Source organism: Schistocerca gregaria, chromosome 3, assembly GCF_023897955.1.
Source record: "Schistocerca gregaria isolate iqSchGreg1 chromosome 3, iqSchGreg1.2, whole genome shotgun sequence".
In the NCBI taxonomy this organism is placed as follows: Eukaryota; Metazoa; Arthropoda; class Insecta; order Orthoptera; family Acrididae; genus Schistocerca; species Schistocerca gregaria.
The window spans coordinates 582,474,874-582,493,994 of record NC_064922.1 but is presented as its reverse complement, the minus strand read 5'-3'; the positions used below and the strand labels follow the sequence as shown (position 1 = coordinate 582,493,994).

The following is a 19,121-nucleotide window of genomic DNA, read 5'->3' as shown; positions in this document are numbered from 1 at the left end:
GAATGTGAAGTAAGGAAGCAGTTAACTCAGACCGCTGGTGGATTTCACTTTACTGAGTTTGCAAAGGACCCAAATTCTCCTGGGGGATTCCTGCACTTTTTTATAAAATCATTTTGCCTACATTTATCTAAATAAAATTAGTGTCTTATTATTGGTTAACATCATTCATTTCAAATTAAATCTCCTGCCATTTTTCTTCCTAGCAATGCTAGAAGCCCATGTAAAGGGTGCCTTACACATCACTAAAATAAACCTTAAACACTTATAATATCGATTTAAAGTTCAATTCCAGTAAAGTGAATGATAGGTTTAATAGGCAACACTGCCTTAGAACCTGCAAAAAATTTGTTCAACACTAAACTGAACCAGCAGTTTTATTTATTACTAAACTTTGTGCTACGGCAGACAAAAAAATGTTATGTAAATACAAGAATGTTTGCATTCAAATGCCCCTTGTTTACAAACTAATAAATGAAACAAAAAAATTTAAGTTTAACTTTGCCTCAGGTGAGTAATTAAAGTAAGTACCATTGTACAAGTTTTTGTAAGTAACTTTGAAATAAGTAAATGTCCCTTTTCCAGCTCTGTGAGAGATAACAAGAGACACGTCACATTTGTACTGATCTGTAAGTACCCTCAGAATAATGTAAAACAGACACCTCCACGATCAGGAGCATAGATACATCTCAAGTCTTTAAGTTTCATAATTATTTTAATTTGTACACTTCTTCCTAATAAACGCTATGCATCTACATGACTTAGAATGGGTGAAACAGTACAAATTTCACGACTAATGAACTTTCTGTTTTCAACTGGTGATCACTGACATAATACAGTATATAAAATGCTTTTATTGCTTAATACCAGACTCAGCTATGCACAAAGGTTAACTCAAATGAAATGTTTATATGTGCACTACTATAATGTTTGAAACATAAACACAACTTAGTACCACTACATGTGCTTACCTGGTCTCTAAGTACATTGATTTCAAAGCTCAAATAATCATCATCATCATCATCATCATCATATTTTTCATATTTTGAATATTTTTCCAAGCTAGATTTTCTAGGATCATATGCTTTTGTATATTAAATGCATATGTATTCTATTTTAAATGCTACTTCAAGTTGACTCAATATTCTAAACTTGTTTTTGCATTTAGAACTCCAGTCTACTGCTTCCTCAATGTAAATATGTAACAATAAAGTTAATTTTGGAGGAACCTCCTAAAATTGCTTCAAAAATTCCACTCCTTGTACAGAATTGTCGGGTTTGAACTTTAAAAATTCCTCCTGGTGTACTACGTAACATTGAAGCAATTGGTGATAGTGCCAGTATGCTCAGCGTTCTTTTATACTTAAACTTAAAAATTCCGGTATGTGTTCTTGCAAACTAGTCAAAGTATTTAGGTCACTAGTTATGTTAATCAATTCTCTGCTACATTCTACTGTCTCTACCTGGCCTTGCATATTTGAGAGTTGATCATTTAATGTGTTTAATTCATCGTATACCTCTTTAAACTGCTCCACATTCTCCGTCGTTATTAAATCACACTGGTTTTCTATTTGAAGCTTTAATCCCTAATTTGTTAAGGATTCTTCTATTTTAAAAATTTTATCTTCTTTTATAGATGCCTCATATCCTTGTCTCTTTACATCTGACACACTGTTTTTTTTTTATTCTTAATCTTGAGCTTCAAGTGTGTTTTTAATATCAGATAACTGTTATTTAGTTCAACACTCTGACAGTTCATCTAGCTCTTCTAATTTCTTTAGTTTTCCACTATAGTAGTAACCAGCATACAGTAATTACAACTATATATGCCTACACGAACACTGGAGTCCTGTGATTCTGTTTTTGGTACTACACAAAGAATCAGTGGAATAGATATTTATGACACTTCACAAATATATAATTACAAAATCAAAATTTCAGCTTGAGCTGTTTACAGCTTACCTAAGCAGATGCAGAGCAAGCTGCAATGCACTATTAGTGTCTAGTAGAGAGGCAAGTGTACATAAATAATTGTAAAAGAAAAAAAATAAAATTAAAAAAGAAAGAAAAAGCATAAGCAAAAAAATATACGAAATAAAAAAGCTGTGAGTAAAAAAAATTCCAAAACAAAAATCAGAAGAAAGAAAAAATATATAAAAGGCAAATATATATAAAAAAAACACTACACTATATATGTCAGGTATCATTTTTATAGTACAATATGTAAGTAAAATGAAATTAACATTAATAAAGAAAAAATAATAATTATGAAAACCAGTTGGTACAGTGTGACCAAAGAAGTGGTTGTAGATATCTTATTCTAGCAAATGAGTTTTATCTTACTATTATTTTCAATTTGTATGCTGTATTTTAGAATATTTCTCATGTATGTTTTATGCCATGTATATTTGTCATGTTAATTTCTTTACTTGAACTTTTTGTGTACGAGATTGATGGGGAAGGATGATTGCAACAACAGCCAGTAATAAGTCCACAGATTCAAAGAGTCCAAATTTGGAAGAGATTATCAGACTGCATCATTAATGTACTAATTGTGTAATACAGCTCCATTACTGAGTGTTGTTGGGATTTTGTTGTATATTTTCATAACAACAAAAGCCCTGGGGAGCAGTTGTAATGGATCTGGGAGATGTGTTATTTTCTACCGGATTTGTCGATACCAAATTGTAAATGTTTTCTTATATTTTTTGTCAGAAATTTTTTTAATGGTAATTTGCCTTTTTTTTAATTTACTTATATTTCTGAGAGTGAAAGCATATTGATTACTATTAGTAAATGTGACAAGAATATCAAAGACACTGATTACAAGTGGAAGCTTGTGTGTTGTGTAAAATGTCTTTGACGCTGGAATCGTCTTTGACTGTAGTCAGTCTGCAGTGGGCAGTGAACTCGTAGTGTGTGTTGACGGTTGTACAATGTGCAGGTCGCCGTCATAATAATTTGGAAGTGAATAAAAAAATGAATTATGTTACTACTTTTTCTATATAAGCTGTAAGAAGAAACCACATTTGAAGAAATGGTATTTGAAGCACCAAATAATGAGGTAAACGCATTGAACCAGGACATTCCTGCAGCCAACAAAACTACATAGTGGAATCATACTTCCACTAGACAACTGAAACCAAGACAATTATCGCCTTGTAAACATTTTACGGGAAAGGTACTGTCATGAAATATGCCAGATTTAAGTAAATAAAAATAGTGACCATATTTCAACTGTGGTCTTCTCCCGGGATTGCATATTTCAATGGGTGACTGGAATTCGAGAGAAGGAAAAGGGAGAGAAGTAAACATAGTGGGTGAATATGGATTGGGGGAGAGAAATGAAAGAGGAAACCGTCTGGTAGAATTTTGCACGGAGCATAACTTAATCATAGCTAACACTTGGTTCAAGAATCGTAAAAGAAGGTTGTATACTTGGAAGAATCCTGGAAATACTAGAAGGTATCAGATAGATTATATAATGGTAAAACAGAGATTTAGGAACCAGGTTTTAAATTGTAAGACATTTCCAGGGGTAGATGTGGACTATGACCACAATCTCTTGGTTATGAACTATAGATTAAAACTAAAGAAACTGCAAAAAGGTGGGAATTTAGGGAGATGGGACCTGGATAAACTGACTAAACCAGAGGTTGTACAGAGTTTCAGGGAGAGCATAAGGGAACAATTGACAGGAATGGGGGAAAGAAATACAATAGAAGAAGAATGGGTAGCTTTGAGGGATGAAGTAGTGAAGGCAGTAGAGGATCAAGTAGGTAAAAAGATGGGGGCTAGTAGAAATCCTTGGGTAACAGAAGAAATATTGAATTTAATTGATGAAAGGAGAAAATATAAAAATGCAGTAAATGAAGCAGGCAAAAAGGAATACAAAGGTCTCAAAAATGAGGTCGTCAGGAAGTGCAAAATGGCTAAGCAGGGATGGCTAGAGAACAAATGTAAGGATGTAGAGGCTTATCTCACTAGGGGTAATATAGTTACTGCCTACAGGAAAATTAAAGAGACCTTTGGAGAAAAGAGAACCGCTTATATGAATATCAAGAGCTCAGATGGAAACCCAGTTCTAAGCAAAGAAGGGAAAGCAGAAAGGTGGAAGGAGTATATAGAGGGTCTATACAAGGGTGATGTTCTTGAGGACAATATTATGGAAATGGAAGAGGATGTAGATGAAGATGAAATGGGAGATACGATACTGCGTGAGGAGTTTAATAGGGCACTGAAAGACCTGAGTCGAAATAAGGCCCCGGGAGTAGACAACATACCATTAGAACTACTGACGGTCTTGGGAAAGCCAGTCCTGACAAAACTCTACCATCTGGTGAGCAAGATGTGCGAGACAGGTGAAATACCCTCAGACGTCAAGGAGAATATAATAATTCCAACCGCAAAGAAAGCAGGTGTTGACAGATGTGAAAATTACCGAACAATCAGTTTAATAATCCACAGCTGCAAAATACTAACACGAATTCTTTACAGACAAATGGAAAAACTAGTAGAAGCCCATCTCGGGGAGGATCAGTTTGGATTCCGTAGAAATACTGGAAAACGTGAGGCAATACTGACCTTACGACTTATCTTAGAAGAAAGTTTAAGAAAAGGCAAACCTACGTTTCTACCATTTGTAGACTTAGAGAAAGCTTTTGACAATGTTGACTGGAATACTCTCTTTCAAATTCTGAAGGTGGCAGCGGTAAAATACAGGGAGCGAAAGGCTATTTACAATTTGTACAGAAACGAGATGGCAGTTATAAGAGTCGAGAGGCATGAAAGGGAAGCAGCGGTTATTCAATCTGTATATTGAGCAAGCAGTAAAGGAAACAAAAGAAAAATTCGGAGTAGGTATTAAAATCCATGGTGAAGAAATAAAAAACTTTGAGGTTCGCCGATGACATTGTAATTCTGTCAGAGACAGAAAAGGACTTAGAAGAGCAGTTGAACGGAATGGATAGTGTCTTCAAAGGAGGGTATAAGATGAACATCAACAAAAGCAAAACAAGGATAATGGAATGTAGTCGAATTAAGTTGGTTGATGCTGAGGGAATTAGATTAGGAAATGAGACACTTAAAGTAGTAAAGGAGTTTTGCTATTTGGGGAGCAAAATAACTGATGACGGTTGAAGTAGAGAGGATATAAAATGTAGAATGTCAATGGCAAGGAAAACGTTTCTGAAAAAAAGAAATTTGTTAACATCGAGTATAGATTTAAGTGTCAGGAAGTCATTTCTGAAAGTCTTTGTATGGAGTGTAGCCATGCATGGAAGTGAAACCTGGACGGTAAATAATTTGGACAAGAAGAGAATAGAAGCTTTCAAAATGTGGTGCTACAGAAGAATGCTGAAGATTAGATGGGTATATCACATAACTAATGAGGAGGTATTGAACAGGATTGGGGAGAAGAGAAGTTTGTGGCACAACTTGACAAGAAGAAGGGACCAGTTGTTAGGACATGTTCTGAGGTGTCAAGGGATCTCAAATTTAGCATTGGAGGGCAGCTTTGAGGGTAAAAATAGTAGAGGGAGACCAAGAGATGAAAACGCTAAGCAGATTCAGAAGGATGTAGGTTGCAGTAAGTACTGGGAGATGAAGCAGCTTGCACAGGATAGAGTAGCATGGAGAGCTGCATCAAGCCAGTCTCAGGACTGAAGACGACAACAACATATTTTCAAGAGAGGAAATCAGAAAGATTGGAAAAGTAATAGGGAAATTGTAGTGGTGTGCCACTGTGCAAAGATATTCAGAAAAATATTTGAAGGAAGCTAACAGAGCAGGAAAGAAACGGTGATACACGAAAAGCTGTATGGTTTCAGACCAGAAAGATCCACAGTAGATCTATTTTTTGTGATAGTCCAACTACAAGAGTACTATTATGAGTGTGGATGTATGTGATTGTGAAAGTAGTGTTTGATGGTGTGCATAAAAAAATGGTACTGGAAGTATTAAAGAACAAAACTGTGGGTAATATAACTATAAAGAAAAAGATTAAGCTATCCTGAACCTGAGAACTGGTTTAAACAATTTAGTGCTTTACTAGTCATGGTCCTGTTGGAGACTCAGGAGCCATGAGGTAAACTTGGCAGCAACATGATGTATTCCAAGCTTCTGTGGCAGGATTTCATGACATGATCCATCTGAAATGTTGCATTCTTCTGCACTCTCTCAGACACTCAGTCTTTAATTCTCATATACAGTTTCATTGATGTTTCTGACCTGCACATTGTCGGTAGACATTAAAGGGTGTCCTGAACGAGGGTCATCTTTAACTTCCATCCATTCATTTTTAAACCATGTGAATCATTCATAACACCGAGTACGGCTTAAACATTCATCACCATAGGCTTCCTACATCATTTGGTGTGTCTCTGTAAAGGTTTTCTTGAGTTTCATGCAAAATTTAATTCAGTCATTTTGCTTGTCTAACTCTGCCACCTCAAAATTCGCTATAACTATATGACACAACATTATATTCAATACTGCACTGAACTATAACTAACAGACATACAACAGTGAAACTTCTGGCAGCTGCACTTTAAATACAGGTGTGGGCAAGGATGCCAACCACATTTTGCTCCAATACACGATTAGCACAAAATTATGAATGTTTCGGGATTTTTTTAATGGACTTTGCATAAGCTTGCAAAGTTATATTCTTTACAAACAGTGTAGGAATCACAAGATGGAACAGAACAAAACACACAGCAGTCAGTGAAACATTACAAGACAAACTGTTGCAGGGAATTATTGTGAGAGCATGTGAAGAGAACTGACGTACAAAGGAAAGTGAAGTAAAGGGCAAAAGTATGAGAACAAAGACAAAGTATTATGATGCTGCTGCTGCTGCTGATGATGATGATTGCCACACAGAAAGACCAACAAAACAGAAATTCATCATCATTGCAAATTTAATATTTTCATGTAATGTAGCAAACTTATTCCTTTAGTGAGAATGGTAATTGCATTGTTGCCTAAACCTTTCTTGCAACAAAATTTGTTGCTCATCCATTACATGTAACTATCACATAAATCTTTTTCTGATCCATTCATATTACTTCTAAAAGAACTATAATTAATTTACATTACTATACTTCATGCCAGAAGACTTAAATTAGTAACCTAACAGGTAGCTGAATTCATAAACTTGTTTGCATTTGTTTCTAAGATTTGTCATTCTTGGATACATTTCTTGAATTAATATAAGCCATCTCCCATAAGGAACACTGTACAGGGTGATTCAGTTAAGCTGTTCACCTTAAGTATTTGCAGAACCGTTTAAGATGTCGTAATTCTGTTTTTACTCAGATGAATTATGAGCAAGTCCTCACTAAACAACATGTACTCTCTTTCATTAAAATAGAAATATAGTAATTTCTGCTGGTAGTATCATAGTTGTGAAAGAGACAAATTCAACAGCACTTCACTCTTCAAAATCTTATTAGTAGATTTGGGGCAATTACAATATTTAGAATATAGAATTTCAGTTTTGAACATGAAACCAATTGCTGTCCCACACAGAAGTTCATGATTTCATATCCAAATAAAGAAATATGTCAGATTGGGTAAGAAGGAAACAGTGTGTTGCACTGCAATGGTACTGATATAGAAGATTCGCAGAGGAAATGTGATTCATAGTCTGTATCATTCATGTTATAATATATCATTTATAAGTGTATACTTTGCGCACTTTATTATCTCTGCCTTGAAAACTAGAGATCCAAAATTGCTATATTCTGTGCTGTTTAGGGATTTTTTCCATTCCTCGTGTCCACTTGCTGACTTCCTGAAATTATAAAATTTATTAATTCATATGGAAAAGACTCACTTTGGTTTGATCATTTGACCATTTTGCAAATTGGAATGATAATTTGCCTGACTTGATATGGTATGAGCATTGTACATATTATGAGACAATTAAGTAAGTGAAGTGAATTGTAGTGTGCCCATGTGTGTAGTTTAAATGACCTGATCCTGATATTTTTCAGATTAATAAACAAGTTATGAGTTTATTTTGCTAATGTATGCAAAAAGAGGGATAGTTTACCTTTTAGTATATTGTGCATTATAATTATATCTTGTGATATTTACTTTTGATGGTCATTAATTATCATTTACTTTAAGCAATGTTGAACCGGCATTTGCAAAATGAAGTCCATGCCATTATTCAAGAATATTATACCAAATAGGACAAACAATTTGTAATATCATGTTTTCTGTTTGGTTATTGTATTTACACACTATAATGTGTGTCAGACGGTGACTAGCTTAAAAAATTAAATGTTTTTCCACAAACCAAGAGAAAATAGATATGCTGCTTCCTTACAGAGAGTTCAGAAGAAATGCAGAGAGGACACTTTTGTTGTGCATACAAAGGCATCCCAATAGATGGTGTCCAACAGGAATGACATTTGGTGAATGTGCAAAAATTGTTATTTTAATGCCACTGGAATACTATGCAAAGAGTAAGGAGCAAGTCTGCAACAATCAGATTGAACAAAATAGATTTTCTGGCTGCTGTACTCATAATCCACATGTTGACTCCAAAGAACTAGCAGATGTCTCTGGAATAAGTCACTGCAACTTTGTTCACATATTGCTCACAAATGTATGTCACTTCACCAGTAGATCAAACAGCAGGATTGCAGCAGATACATGAAATCCTGATTCTCATTTCTGATGCAGCATCAGTACAATAGGTTCTTTGAGCAAAGAATTCTCTTTACTGATGAAGCTAAGTATTCAAATCATGGAAAGCTAAATGGAATAAAAATGCATTTTTGAGCCACAAAAAAACAGCACTGGCTGTGGCAGGTTGAACATCAAGGGCAGTGGAGTGTGAACATATTTTTTTGGGATTCTAGGAGAGTACACAATCAGTCCATACCTAATTTAAAAAACCTAATCAGTGTGAAGTACTTTTTGATTTGGGTATGAAATCCTAAACTTTCACATAAGACAGCCATCAATTTCATATTCAAAACAGGGCAAGTCTCCGTGATATCAACAAATGAACTGTTAAGTAAAAGTCCTATTAATTTTATTCAAAATAAGTCTAAAACTACGAGTTGTAATTTCTGGCCAGTAATTAACTGCAAGAGGTGAAGATTTTTGGGACTACCAATAGATAAAAAGTACATGAAAATAACCTAACTTTCAGAACTATTAGTTTCCTCCTTGGGGAGAGAAGAGGAATAGGTTGCGGGAGCTTAAAAGGAGGGTAGGACACTCAGACCCTAGGGTGAGACACTCACCTGTTGTGAGAATGTGAGGAGATAAAGATGAAGGGGGAGAATTGGAGACAGCAGGAGGTCAAGGAAGTAAATCATAAGCAAAGTAATAATTTTAGTTTCAAGATAATGTGGACAGAGGGAGAAGTAAAGATGGATTAAGAGGAGGAGAAGAATAATGCACTTAACATTTGCTGTCCACACATCTTGTACAAATTTATTTGCTTGGTGCCGGCAGCACTAATTCGGATTACTTAGCTTGTCACCGGCCGTTCATGACATTATCAAAAGATTTTAAATTGTTACGTTTTACTAATCTCATCATTTGTTCTCATAAGTTCTTAACCCTGTTTCCCTACTTTCATAAAATTTCTAAGATATACATACATAAATAAATACAGAATTTGATTGTTTCACATATTTGTTTATTTGCATTGTATTTGGTACTTAGTATTTCTCTTTCATAAAGATGTAATGCAAGACTTGCACATTAAGTTTGCTGTGTTCTCTCTCTCTCTCTCTCTCTCTCTCTCTCTCTCTCTCTCTCTCCCTCTCTCTCTCTCTCCCTCTCTCTCTCTCTCTCTTTTGGGGGGGGGGGGGGGGGGGGGGGCGGGGGGCGGCATACCATGGCAGTTTCTTTGTTATCGTTTATTTGTTTTGGAAATACATATGCCTGTTAGTTGATGTTGCTTTATGTGACAGGAAAGTCTGTCAACCAGATTGTGATGAGATGTGCGCGATGTAGTAGCAACCTCCATGTTTTGCTCCACACATTCATCATAAATAATTGTATCGTGCTTTCGTCTGCCATAATGAAAGAGCACAAGTACTCATAAAAACAAAAAACTTGATAACGTGTGTAACTTACTGTTACCTAAACAAAACACCTACAAAATACAAAAGATACTAAAGTGCTGTCGCCGGCCACTGCATGATACTATGCACACAACACCGCTGTTTCATGCACAACACCACAGTGGTGCCACTGGCTATTGACCGCTATTTCGCGCACGACACCCCTGTGCTTTATGCACTTTCATGTGTGTCTGTTGGCAGTACTAAAGAATTCCAGAAAATAAGTACTTGCCAGAAATCGCGCATCTCATAATTTTAATTTTCCTTTTGATGTGAGAACATTCTGATTGCATTGTTACAGGCAGTGGATCTCATTAGCTTAACACCTATGTGATAATAAGAAAATAAGGGACAGTCAGTGGAATACGCTTTCTCTCACCAGCAAAGAAAAACTAAAAATTTCTACCCTACTCTCAAGACTCATATGGCACATTTTTCTGGCAAAAAGGATGACTTTTACTCACATCAGTGGCACACTACTCTGCTGTAAAGCATTTTGCAAAATGATTTGGTGTCGCAGGGCATTTGTTTACAGTATGTAATTGTCTGCCAAGAGATCGTATGTGGCATACAAAAGCATTACAGACCTTTTATTGTGATATTTTGAAAACATTCCTTTCATAGTCCAGATCTCATACGAAGTGATGTTATTTTCCTTCCTAACTGAAGGGAATTGTTATGCAGAATATCACACATGAGACACAAAAAACATATGTCGTGCATTCATCTTAAAAGTTAAGTTTCGAATTTTAGGACTCACACTGCAGGTAATTCATTGATTCTGTCAATAAGTAAATAGTATTCACCACTGTAGTATTTTTGTTGTTAGGCCAATGATCATTTTTTTCAGTAAGTTTTGTGTTGTGTTCTGAAACTAGTTGCTACATAAAAATAGTTTCGTGGGGAAGAGTTTTCATCATCTTTCGGCCTAATGTGTTGAACCAAGAAACACAGATAAAAAAAACCTGTTTTTTCACAATAAAAATGTATTTGAGCATACTACCCACAACTTGCTGTTTGGAAAAATTTTCTACATCTGTCATTTCCCATTACCACTGTGAATGCTTTCAGTTTTTTGTTACCTATATGTTCTGAGCACCATTGTGTTGTCCCATGATTTAAAAAGGCATTGTTTCATGTTACTTTATTCCATTTTTAAAAAGTGACACAATTTTGAATTTCAGGCCATCAAAATATCTCAATTCTCTCATTGGTTTGGCTCCTGGAAGAGAACACAGCCTCCCATGGTATCCTCCCATATGTACCATAAGCAGTGTGGCACTGACTAATGATGATGGCCTTTATGCTCCTGAAATAGAGTTAAAAGATGAACTTATGAAATATGTGGACAGACATAACAGTATTGATGCAGAGGTTGGACAAAGAATTGTCACAGCCATAAAAGAGGTAAATAATGGAAACTGTTGATATGTAGTATGTAGTGCATGGTAAGACTTCTTAGAGAACCCTTTCTACAATATCTGAATACACTGTATATAGAGATTTCATCTAGATATGATTGCTTTGCAGACGGGCATGTGCATGCAGTCATAAATTAATTTCCATAAATAAATGGTAAGTTCTGTTATCTCCACTCTGGCATTTTTGTGCAACAAAATACATTTGGAAATCTGACTGCATGTTTTTAATAGTACAGATGAGGACAATTGTTCCTTCTACCAAATATGAACTCTGAAAAGGTGTGTAGAGAGAACATATTTTAAACTAACTTTTTTCCACAAACCATGCATAGTTATTATTGGTATATTATACTAAGAACTTTGAAGGCTCCGCCAAAAGTAACCTAGTTGCAGTACAAACTGGAAATTTCCCAAAAGGAGGTTAGTCAAAAGTTCATATATACACACACACTAATGCAGGGATGAAATATTCATACACTCTGAATCTTGAGAATGCTGAAACATCTGTGGCATTAATACCTTAATCACTAACAATGTTCTCTTCATCAAACACACAAGTTTCCTGTAATATAATGTCTACTCTTTTGGTGTGGCATCTCCATTTCATTTTGTTGATTGCTGTAATATGTCAAGACATCAAGTTTTATGTTGTTATTGATTTATCCATTGGAATTGGATTAGGCCTCTTTCTAGCAGGTAATAGATTTATAGCTTCGTTCTACAGGACTCGATTTTGCTATCCACGCATATCAAAAACTGTGTCACAGAAGTTGACTGTATCATGGTCTCTGCTTTTATTAGATTCTTTATGATTAAACAATGCAACCTGTACCATCATAGATTGCTGAAACAATTGAAGGTCGCTAGTGACAAGAAACTAGCACAAGCATTCCAATTTTTGGGAAATTTACTGATTATATTCAAACCTACGAATCTTCATATAGAGTAGTAAAATGTGTGTGTGTGTGTGTGTGTGTGTGTGTGTGTGTGTGTGTGTGTGTGTGTGTGTGTGTTGGGGGGGAGGGGGGGACAAAAATATGGCCAGACAAATTCGCTTTTACAATATATAATTGTTTGAAACTCAGTTAGCTTTATTTTTCCATAATGTCTGTAGGTCGACAACAACAGCCCTTTTTTATATCTATAAAATACTTGAATCAGACCCACACTGGCAGTGAATAAACAAAATACTCTACATCCATATGGGTTATCAGCTTAGAGATGAGATTGGATTGAGAATGTCATTACAGACAAAACTCATTAGGTCACCAATAAAAACAGGAATTTACTATTTCTGTTTTCAGAATATATAAATGTAAAAGACAGCATGTAACATTGGTAGCTTTCACCCTAAAATTTCGTGAATATTTAATAGGAGAGGAAACAGCATCACTAAATATTACAAACATTGAGTCGTCAACAGGAAATACGAAAAAAGGAGTACACTGTGTAAGTGACTTCCCTCTCCCTCTTCCCGTTCTGCCTTCCTCCACACACACACACACACACACACACACACACACACACACACACAACACACACAACACACACTGAGCAGATGCATTGCACAAGCTGAAAACACAATGCCAGCACACAGCAGCTGGACAGGTGTGTGTGTGGGAGGGGATTAAAATAAAATAGCCTGATGAATTCAGTTTGACAATCTATAATTATTTGAAACTAATTCTCATTAAAGGATTTGTCCAAAAACTAGCAAAGTTTTCATGCTTTTTAGTGTTCCTGTACACGAACTAATGCTTCTGGTGGTCCGTGAATTGTCTCTTGCACCCCTAAATTATTTACATTCTGGCAGAACTTTCTTTACCAAATGTAATATTTCTCAGAAAATATATAGATCTCGTATTGTTTGATTACACTGTAGGTAGTAATCATTAAAGTCAGTTACAACAGTCAAATATTCAAGCATTATAATCAGCAATAATAGATAAATCTAGCTGGCAGAAAATTAATTGACACACTGTGTTCCTCTTGAAGAATTCTAACAGAATTACCGGATCTATGGAGAAGATTGCTTACAAAATTCAGAAATCAGTATGATAGGCCTGCAAACTCGTAGCAGACAGAATCCAAGATATTGTTCTTAAGTTAGAAGTTAATCTAGCGTTGCATATACAGAATGTGATAAAATAACCACTACTGTAAGTAGTTATGATGTAATAGCTAATGTTCATTGCTGTCTCCAGGTTTTGTTATATAAGTATTTGGTACATGCACCAGTAGTTGACACTCAGTGTAAGACAATGAGAAATAATATCTATTCTCTGGAAACTTGCCTGCCAGAGATTACCCTCCCCCCTCCTCCTCCTCCTCCATTGTAGCAAATATTGGGGTGTTTTCCTGATTCATTCACTTATGGGGTGCTGGAAGAATGACTTCTTAAATACCTCTGTGCACATTCTAATTAATCTAATCATGTCTTCATTACCCATAAAGGATAGATACCTAGGAGTCCTCTCACAATGTTGATTCTTGAAACATTGTTAAGTAGACTTTCATGCGATAGTGAGCACTTTTCTTCTTTTGTGCCAGATCAGAGTTTTCATCGGTTTTGTGATGCTTTCCCATTAGTCAAACGAACTTTCAGCCATTCTTGTTGCCCTCTGTTCTATTTGTGCAATATCTCCCATTAGTTCTGTTTGGTATACGTTCCACAAACTCAAGCAAAATTTTAGGCTTATTCTCATGATAGTGTAGTAAGCTATCTCTTTTGCAGACTAGCAGCATTTTTCACAGATCTGACCAATGAACCAAAGTCTATCATCTGTTTTACCTATGATTGAGCCTAAGTGGTCATTCCATTTCATATCAACACAGATTGTTACACACAGATATTTGACAGATTCCAATTATGACTCATTGATATTGTGGTCATAGGATACCACATTTTTTTGTTTGTGAAGTACACAATTTTACATTTCTGAGCATTAGTTTGATCTCTACTTCAATTCCCACATTGTTCACATCAGTAGAAATTGGGAGTGAATCTCAAACACTCGTAATATATATATTTTAAAAATCTTTCAAACTGTTATCCAGTTAACAGTTTGTTATAGAAAAGTGGAGCATGATTTCAATGTGTTTTCATAAAGTACCACAACATCAGTGCTTCATACAACCTTAACAGCTGCACATCTATAAGCAGGGAGCAACAAACCCTCATACAAGTTCAAAAATGTGTGCCCTTTTATAGCATGTTTTATGGACGCCACCTTCACTTATCATAATGAAATGATAATACTGGCATAGACCCCATAAATATATGTTTATTGCTTAGCAGACTCAGGATTGGTGCACTCATCCACTGGCAAAGAAAAGCCAGTACAATTTTGTGCAAGAAGTGTAAATTTCTTTGCAAAATACTTGACTGTTTGTTTAATTCTACCTGATGTTAGGTAAGCATTATTCAACACATTCTTGAGAATTGTATCAAGGGGTCAGAGGAAGGTTTGTGTAACAAGTCTTGGGAACAAAATTAAGGATAAAAGATCGCTGTTGAACCCAGGAGAAGAGGTATAATGCTTATAAATTATAGAGTGCAGCAATCAGTGGTCCTTTTTTAGATTTTATTACGCAAATCCAGATTTTGGCTAATAGCTAGCCATTCTCAATGCACTATTTTCTATTCTCAATACATGTAGGTTCTTGTTCAGGAACTTACTTGCATTGAGAATAGAAAATACTGCATTGAGAATGGCTAGCTACTAGCCAAAATCTGGATATGCGTAATAAAATTGAAAACAGGACAACTGATTGCTGCACTCTATAATTTATAAGATGGAAGGTAACCTGATAAAGGTATAATGGTTTATCTTGTGTGAAATGAGATGGTGAAATATGTGAAACATATTTCTCAATCTTAAGGGTATCAAAAAAGGGGCTATTTGATATTAGACAGCTTATCAAAACTGTCATTTTGTTACTGTAGGAAATTGCCCTCTGATCTGTATCTTAGCCCTGATGTACAACCCAAGCTACAGCATTACATACTCTAAAAATAAAAATTTATTACAGAGAATGCTACTCTTCTTAATTGGGCTATCTTTAAATTGATTTTTCAACAGAAAATTGTATAATTTTATTTTCATTTAATAAATATTTCAGCCTAATGTCACAAATGGTGCCATAATTAGTTTTGACATATTCCCAAGTCAGCATCAGATGATCTGTTAAAAAGAAAAAAGGACAACTATTAAAATATGTGTAAACTAAATCACAAATCATATTAACCTTTATAAACTGTAGTGGTTAGTCCCTAACTCAGCAGTTGGGTTGTGGTGGTAGCTTGTTGTCAGGATATCAGCAATTATAGCATATGCGCACAGCATTAGTAGTCAAAGTTTTTATTGAATTTCAAGTTACAACACTCATAGCATCAACCTGTAGTGGCTACATTTCGTTGGGCATGTGTTGACAGCAGTGAGGGCAGTGATCACTGAGGCAGCAACTGGCCAGTGACCAGCTTGATGTCGGTGCAGAGTGGGATTGCTGACACAGGACGTACACCAAAGCATGTGCACTGCCTGGTGAGGCCCTGCAATTTGGTGCAAGGCATGCCTGCAGATGCAGAAGCCTGTCATGGCTCTTGTAACTGTAGACAGGCTCTAGCAGTGGAGAGCACTGGAGTGCAGTGACAGTTTGCCTGCACAAACATACACAGTTGGGCATCTGCACTGCCCTGGACATAAACTGTTGTCCTCCAAGGCAAGAGTCCAACTGTGGGTGAAGTGAGCATGACGAGGCCCATCAGCTGGAAGCCATCAAGTCCCGAGGAACGGACTCAGCCCCAATAGTCGGCTCATCAGTGATGGAGCACAAGTCTGTAATGGCTGCTTACAGAGCTACGTCACCCCTTCATCTGATGTGGACATCCTGTCATAGTAGGTACTGCTAGACTGTGAATACTTTGGCTAGATATGATGGGTATTTCTTCTGGTGAGTACTTACTTCTAACCATGTACACCAAAACAAGGCGGCAGATAGTATGTGTGACAACTAAAGTGCCATTGCTGTGATTGGCGTGCCTTTATGCTGGATTGGTAGTACTGTGAGCAACAGCCCCTGACCAGCAGTGTAGAAACTGGCTCATGGTATTGCTGCATCAGCTGCAATGGTGTTTTGGAACCACTATACACCTGGAGTGGAACCCGTGGCCCATTTGCGACAGCTGTGGCATTAACAGTTTTACTCAGTAGTGCCAAAAATAGCGGAGGTGCTACAACACCTTCCTCCTAAGTCTCCATGTCTATTCTGCAATTCACACTTTTGTGCCAGGCAGAGGATTTGTAGAATCACTTTCAGACCATTACCCTACCATTCCATTCTCGAGTAGCACATGGGCAAACGAACACCTAAATCTTCCAATGCTAGCTCTAATTTCTCTTATTTTATTACAATTATCATTTCTCTCTAATTAAGCTGGCATCAACAAAATATTTTCTTGTTCAGAGGGGAAAATTGGCAATTGAAATTTTGTTTAAAATTCTCGCCACAATGAAAATGCCTTTATTTTAATGATTGCCACCCTAACTCAAGAATCATATCTCTGTACTCTCTGCACTATTTCATGATAATACAGAACAAGCTGTCTTTCTTTGAACTTTTTTGATGTCCTCAGCCAATCCTGTCTGAAACAGAGCCCATACCGTGCAGTCATACTCCTGAAGAGGGCTACAGGCATAGTGTAGCAGTCTGGTAGACCTGTTGCATCTCCTAAGTATTCTGCCAATAAAACACGGTCTTTGGTTCACCTTGCACACAACATTTTCTATGGGATTATTGTTCATAATTGTTATTCCTGGGTACTTAGTTAAATTGACAGCTTTTAGACCGCACTCTTTTATATCCATCCTCCCGGTCAATGCCATTGATAATCTGCAAAGATTGAACAAACATGGACAACAGTTTATTCTGTATCCAGTCCCTCTTTATGTACCAGTCAACTTGAACCATAGCGAATCAGTGGCTGTGAACTTACTCCAAATGTCTAGCCCTCCAGCTTTCCATCTACATTTGTTTAGTAATTTCTCTGAAATCTCTATTACAACTAGCAGATTAGTGTTATCAACACCTCACTCTTGTTCACAACAGCTTAAAGCTACTTAACAGTAAGTTAGCTCAATAAACTCATCATAAAACTACACAATACAACTTGCTGCTAGCATTTTTGGCACTTCTCCAACATGCCTCTGCCATCACGCAACAAATCACTTAAAGATGCCATGTCTTTGCTCACATTAGTACTATATCTTACCAGTAAATAATCTGCAAAACGTCTTTAGTACTTATAAATACTAAGAAACATCCTCTCTACCCTTATGTGAATTAAATGCTCTCATGAAGTAACAAACCTTAACTTTTTATTCTTACAAACTGAAAATGGCACTGGACAGCTCATTATCTCTTCATAAATTATCCTCAACGCATCATCTTTGACAGTGCGTGAACCGACCTCATTAATATATTATGCTCAGCATTACTTTTCCGTCTACTTGATGGCTTATTCATCTGCTGTTTTTGCTTTCTCTCGTGGGACTTTGTCCCTGCGACAACAGTTCTCCATTTGTTTTAGTAGAAAACATATCCTAACAATTGTCACACATAAAGCACTTGCAATACATTGACAGATAGTCTGACTTACTTCTCCTGGAGTAGTGCTGATCACAGACAGAATTGTTCTCAAAATGCTCATCTGGTGCCTCTGCTCCCCCGGGGCAACTTTCTGTTGCCTAGTGGCACATATTGTATGAATTAAGCCTTAGTAGGTTTGCCTACAGTGTAACCTATGTGTCCCTTAATATAGATGAGCCCTGCGTCAGTACTCCACAGGTGACAGCTTCCCCAGTCGAAACATTGTCCTTCCATATATCTGTCATTCATCACACAAAGTCAGTTTTGGCATGATGTTTGGAAAACAAATCTGAACCTCAGGTTTGCGTCGCACCCTTCACCTACATTACACCAATTTTGCATAGTGAACTGCGGCTGTGTTGTAAACAGCTCGCAGCCTGCATCAGCTGCTTGCGCTGTCTTCCACTCCCCAAGGCTGTGATCTAGTCCTCACATCACTGTAACATTTCAATCCTAAGGCATCAACTCCACAAGATATTCAGCCCTGAGTGACTGATCATTAACTTTACAAACACATTTCCCCTTCCTTTTCCTACCCCTTCCTTACTTCTGTGGCGACAGTGCAGCCCAAGTGGTGAGAAGTCTGTGCCTTTTGTAAACAAATGCATCTGTGCCACTTCACTTCTAATCACATCCGCAACACAGTCAGACTCATTGACATCCTGTGCATTCTCCGCAGTATCTGCTGCTGAAATTCTGTCTGCAATTCCACTCTGCGCCACACAATAATTGACACATGTACTTCCTATAAATCTGCCCCAGGCTCCACAGCCTGTAAACAGTGCCCATTATCACCCACTGGTGTAGATACTAATGCGCTTGAATAACTCATCTTGCAATCCACACCCTTCTTTACCTCAGTATATCGCACACTTACTCAGTCTGGCACCACAGATAAATCAAACTCCGCAGTGTCACATGATATCAGAGCTGACACATCTACCCTACTCTCCTGAACTTT

The 19,121-nt window shown here is 36.7% G+C and overlaps 1 protein-coding gene across 3 annotated transcripts in view; it reads left to right on the top strand.

Annotated features, from left to right (window-relative positions):
* The window catches only part of LOC126354575 (tetratricopeptide repeat protein 17), a 303,403-nt gene that overhangs the window by 205,832 nt on the left and 78,450 nt on the right, over positions 1-19,121 (top strand). For 2 of the 3 annotated variants that reach the window (XR_007565351.1, XM_050004319.1), the window contains exon 10: positions 11,276-11,498. Coding sequence is in view for 2 of the 3 variants with exons in the window: in XM_050004319.1 (XP_049860276.1) it covers positions 11,276-11,498 (223 nt within the window). In the remaining variant the exon portion in view is untranslated. Of the gene's footprint in view, positions 1-11,275; positions 11,499-11,621; positions 11,667-19,121 lie in introns of all 3 variants that reach the window. The other variant, XM_050004320.1, reaches the window with a different exon arrangement.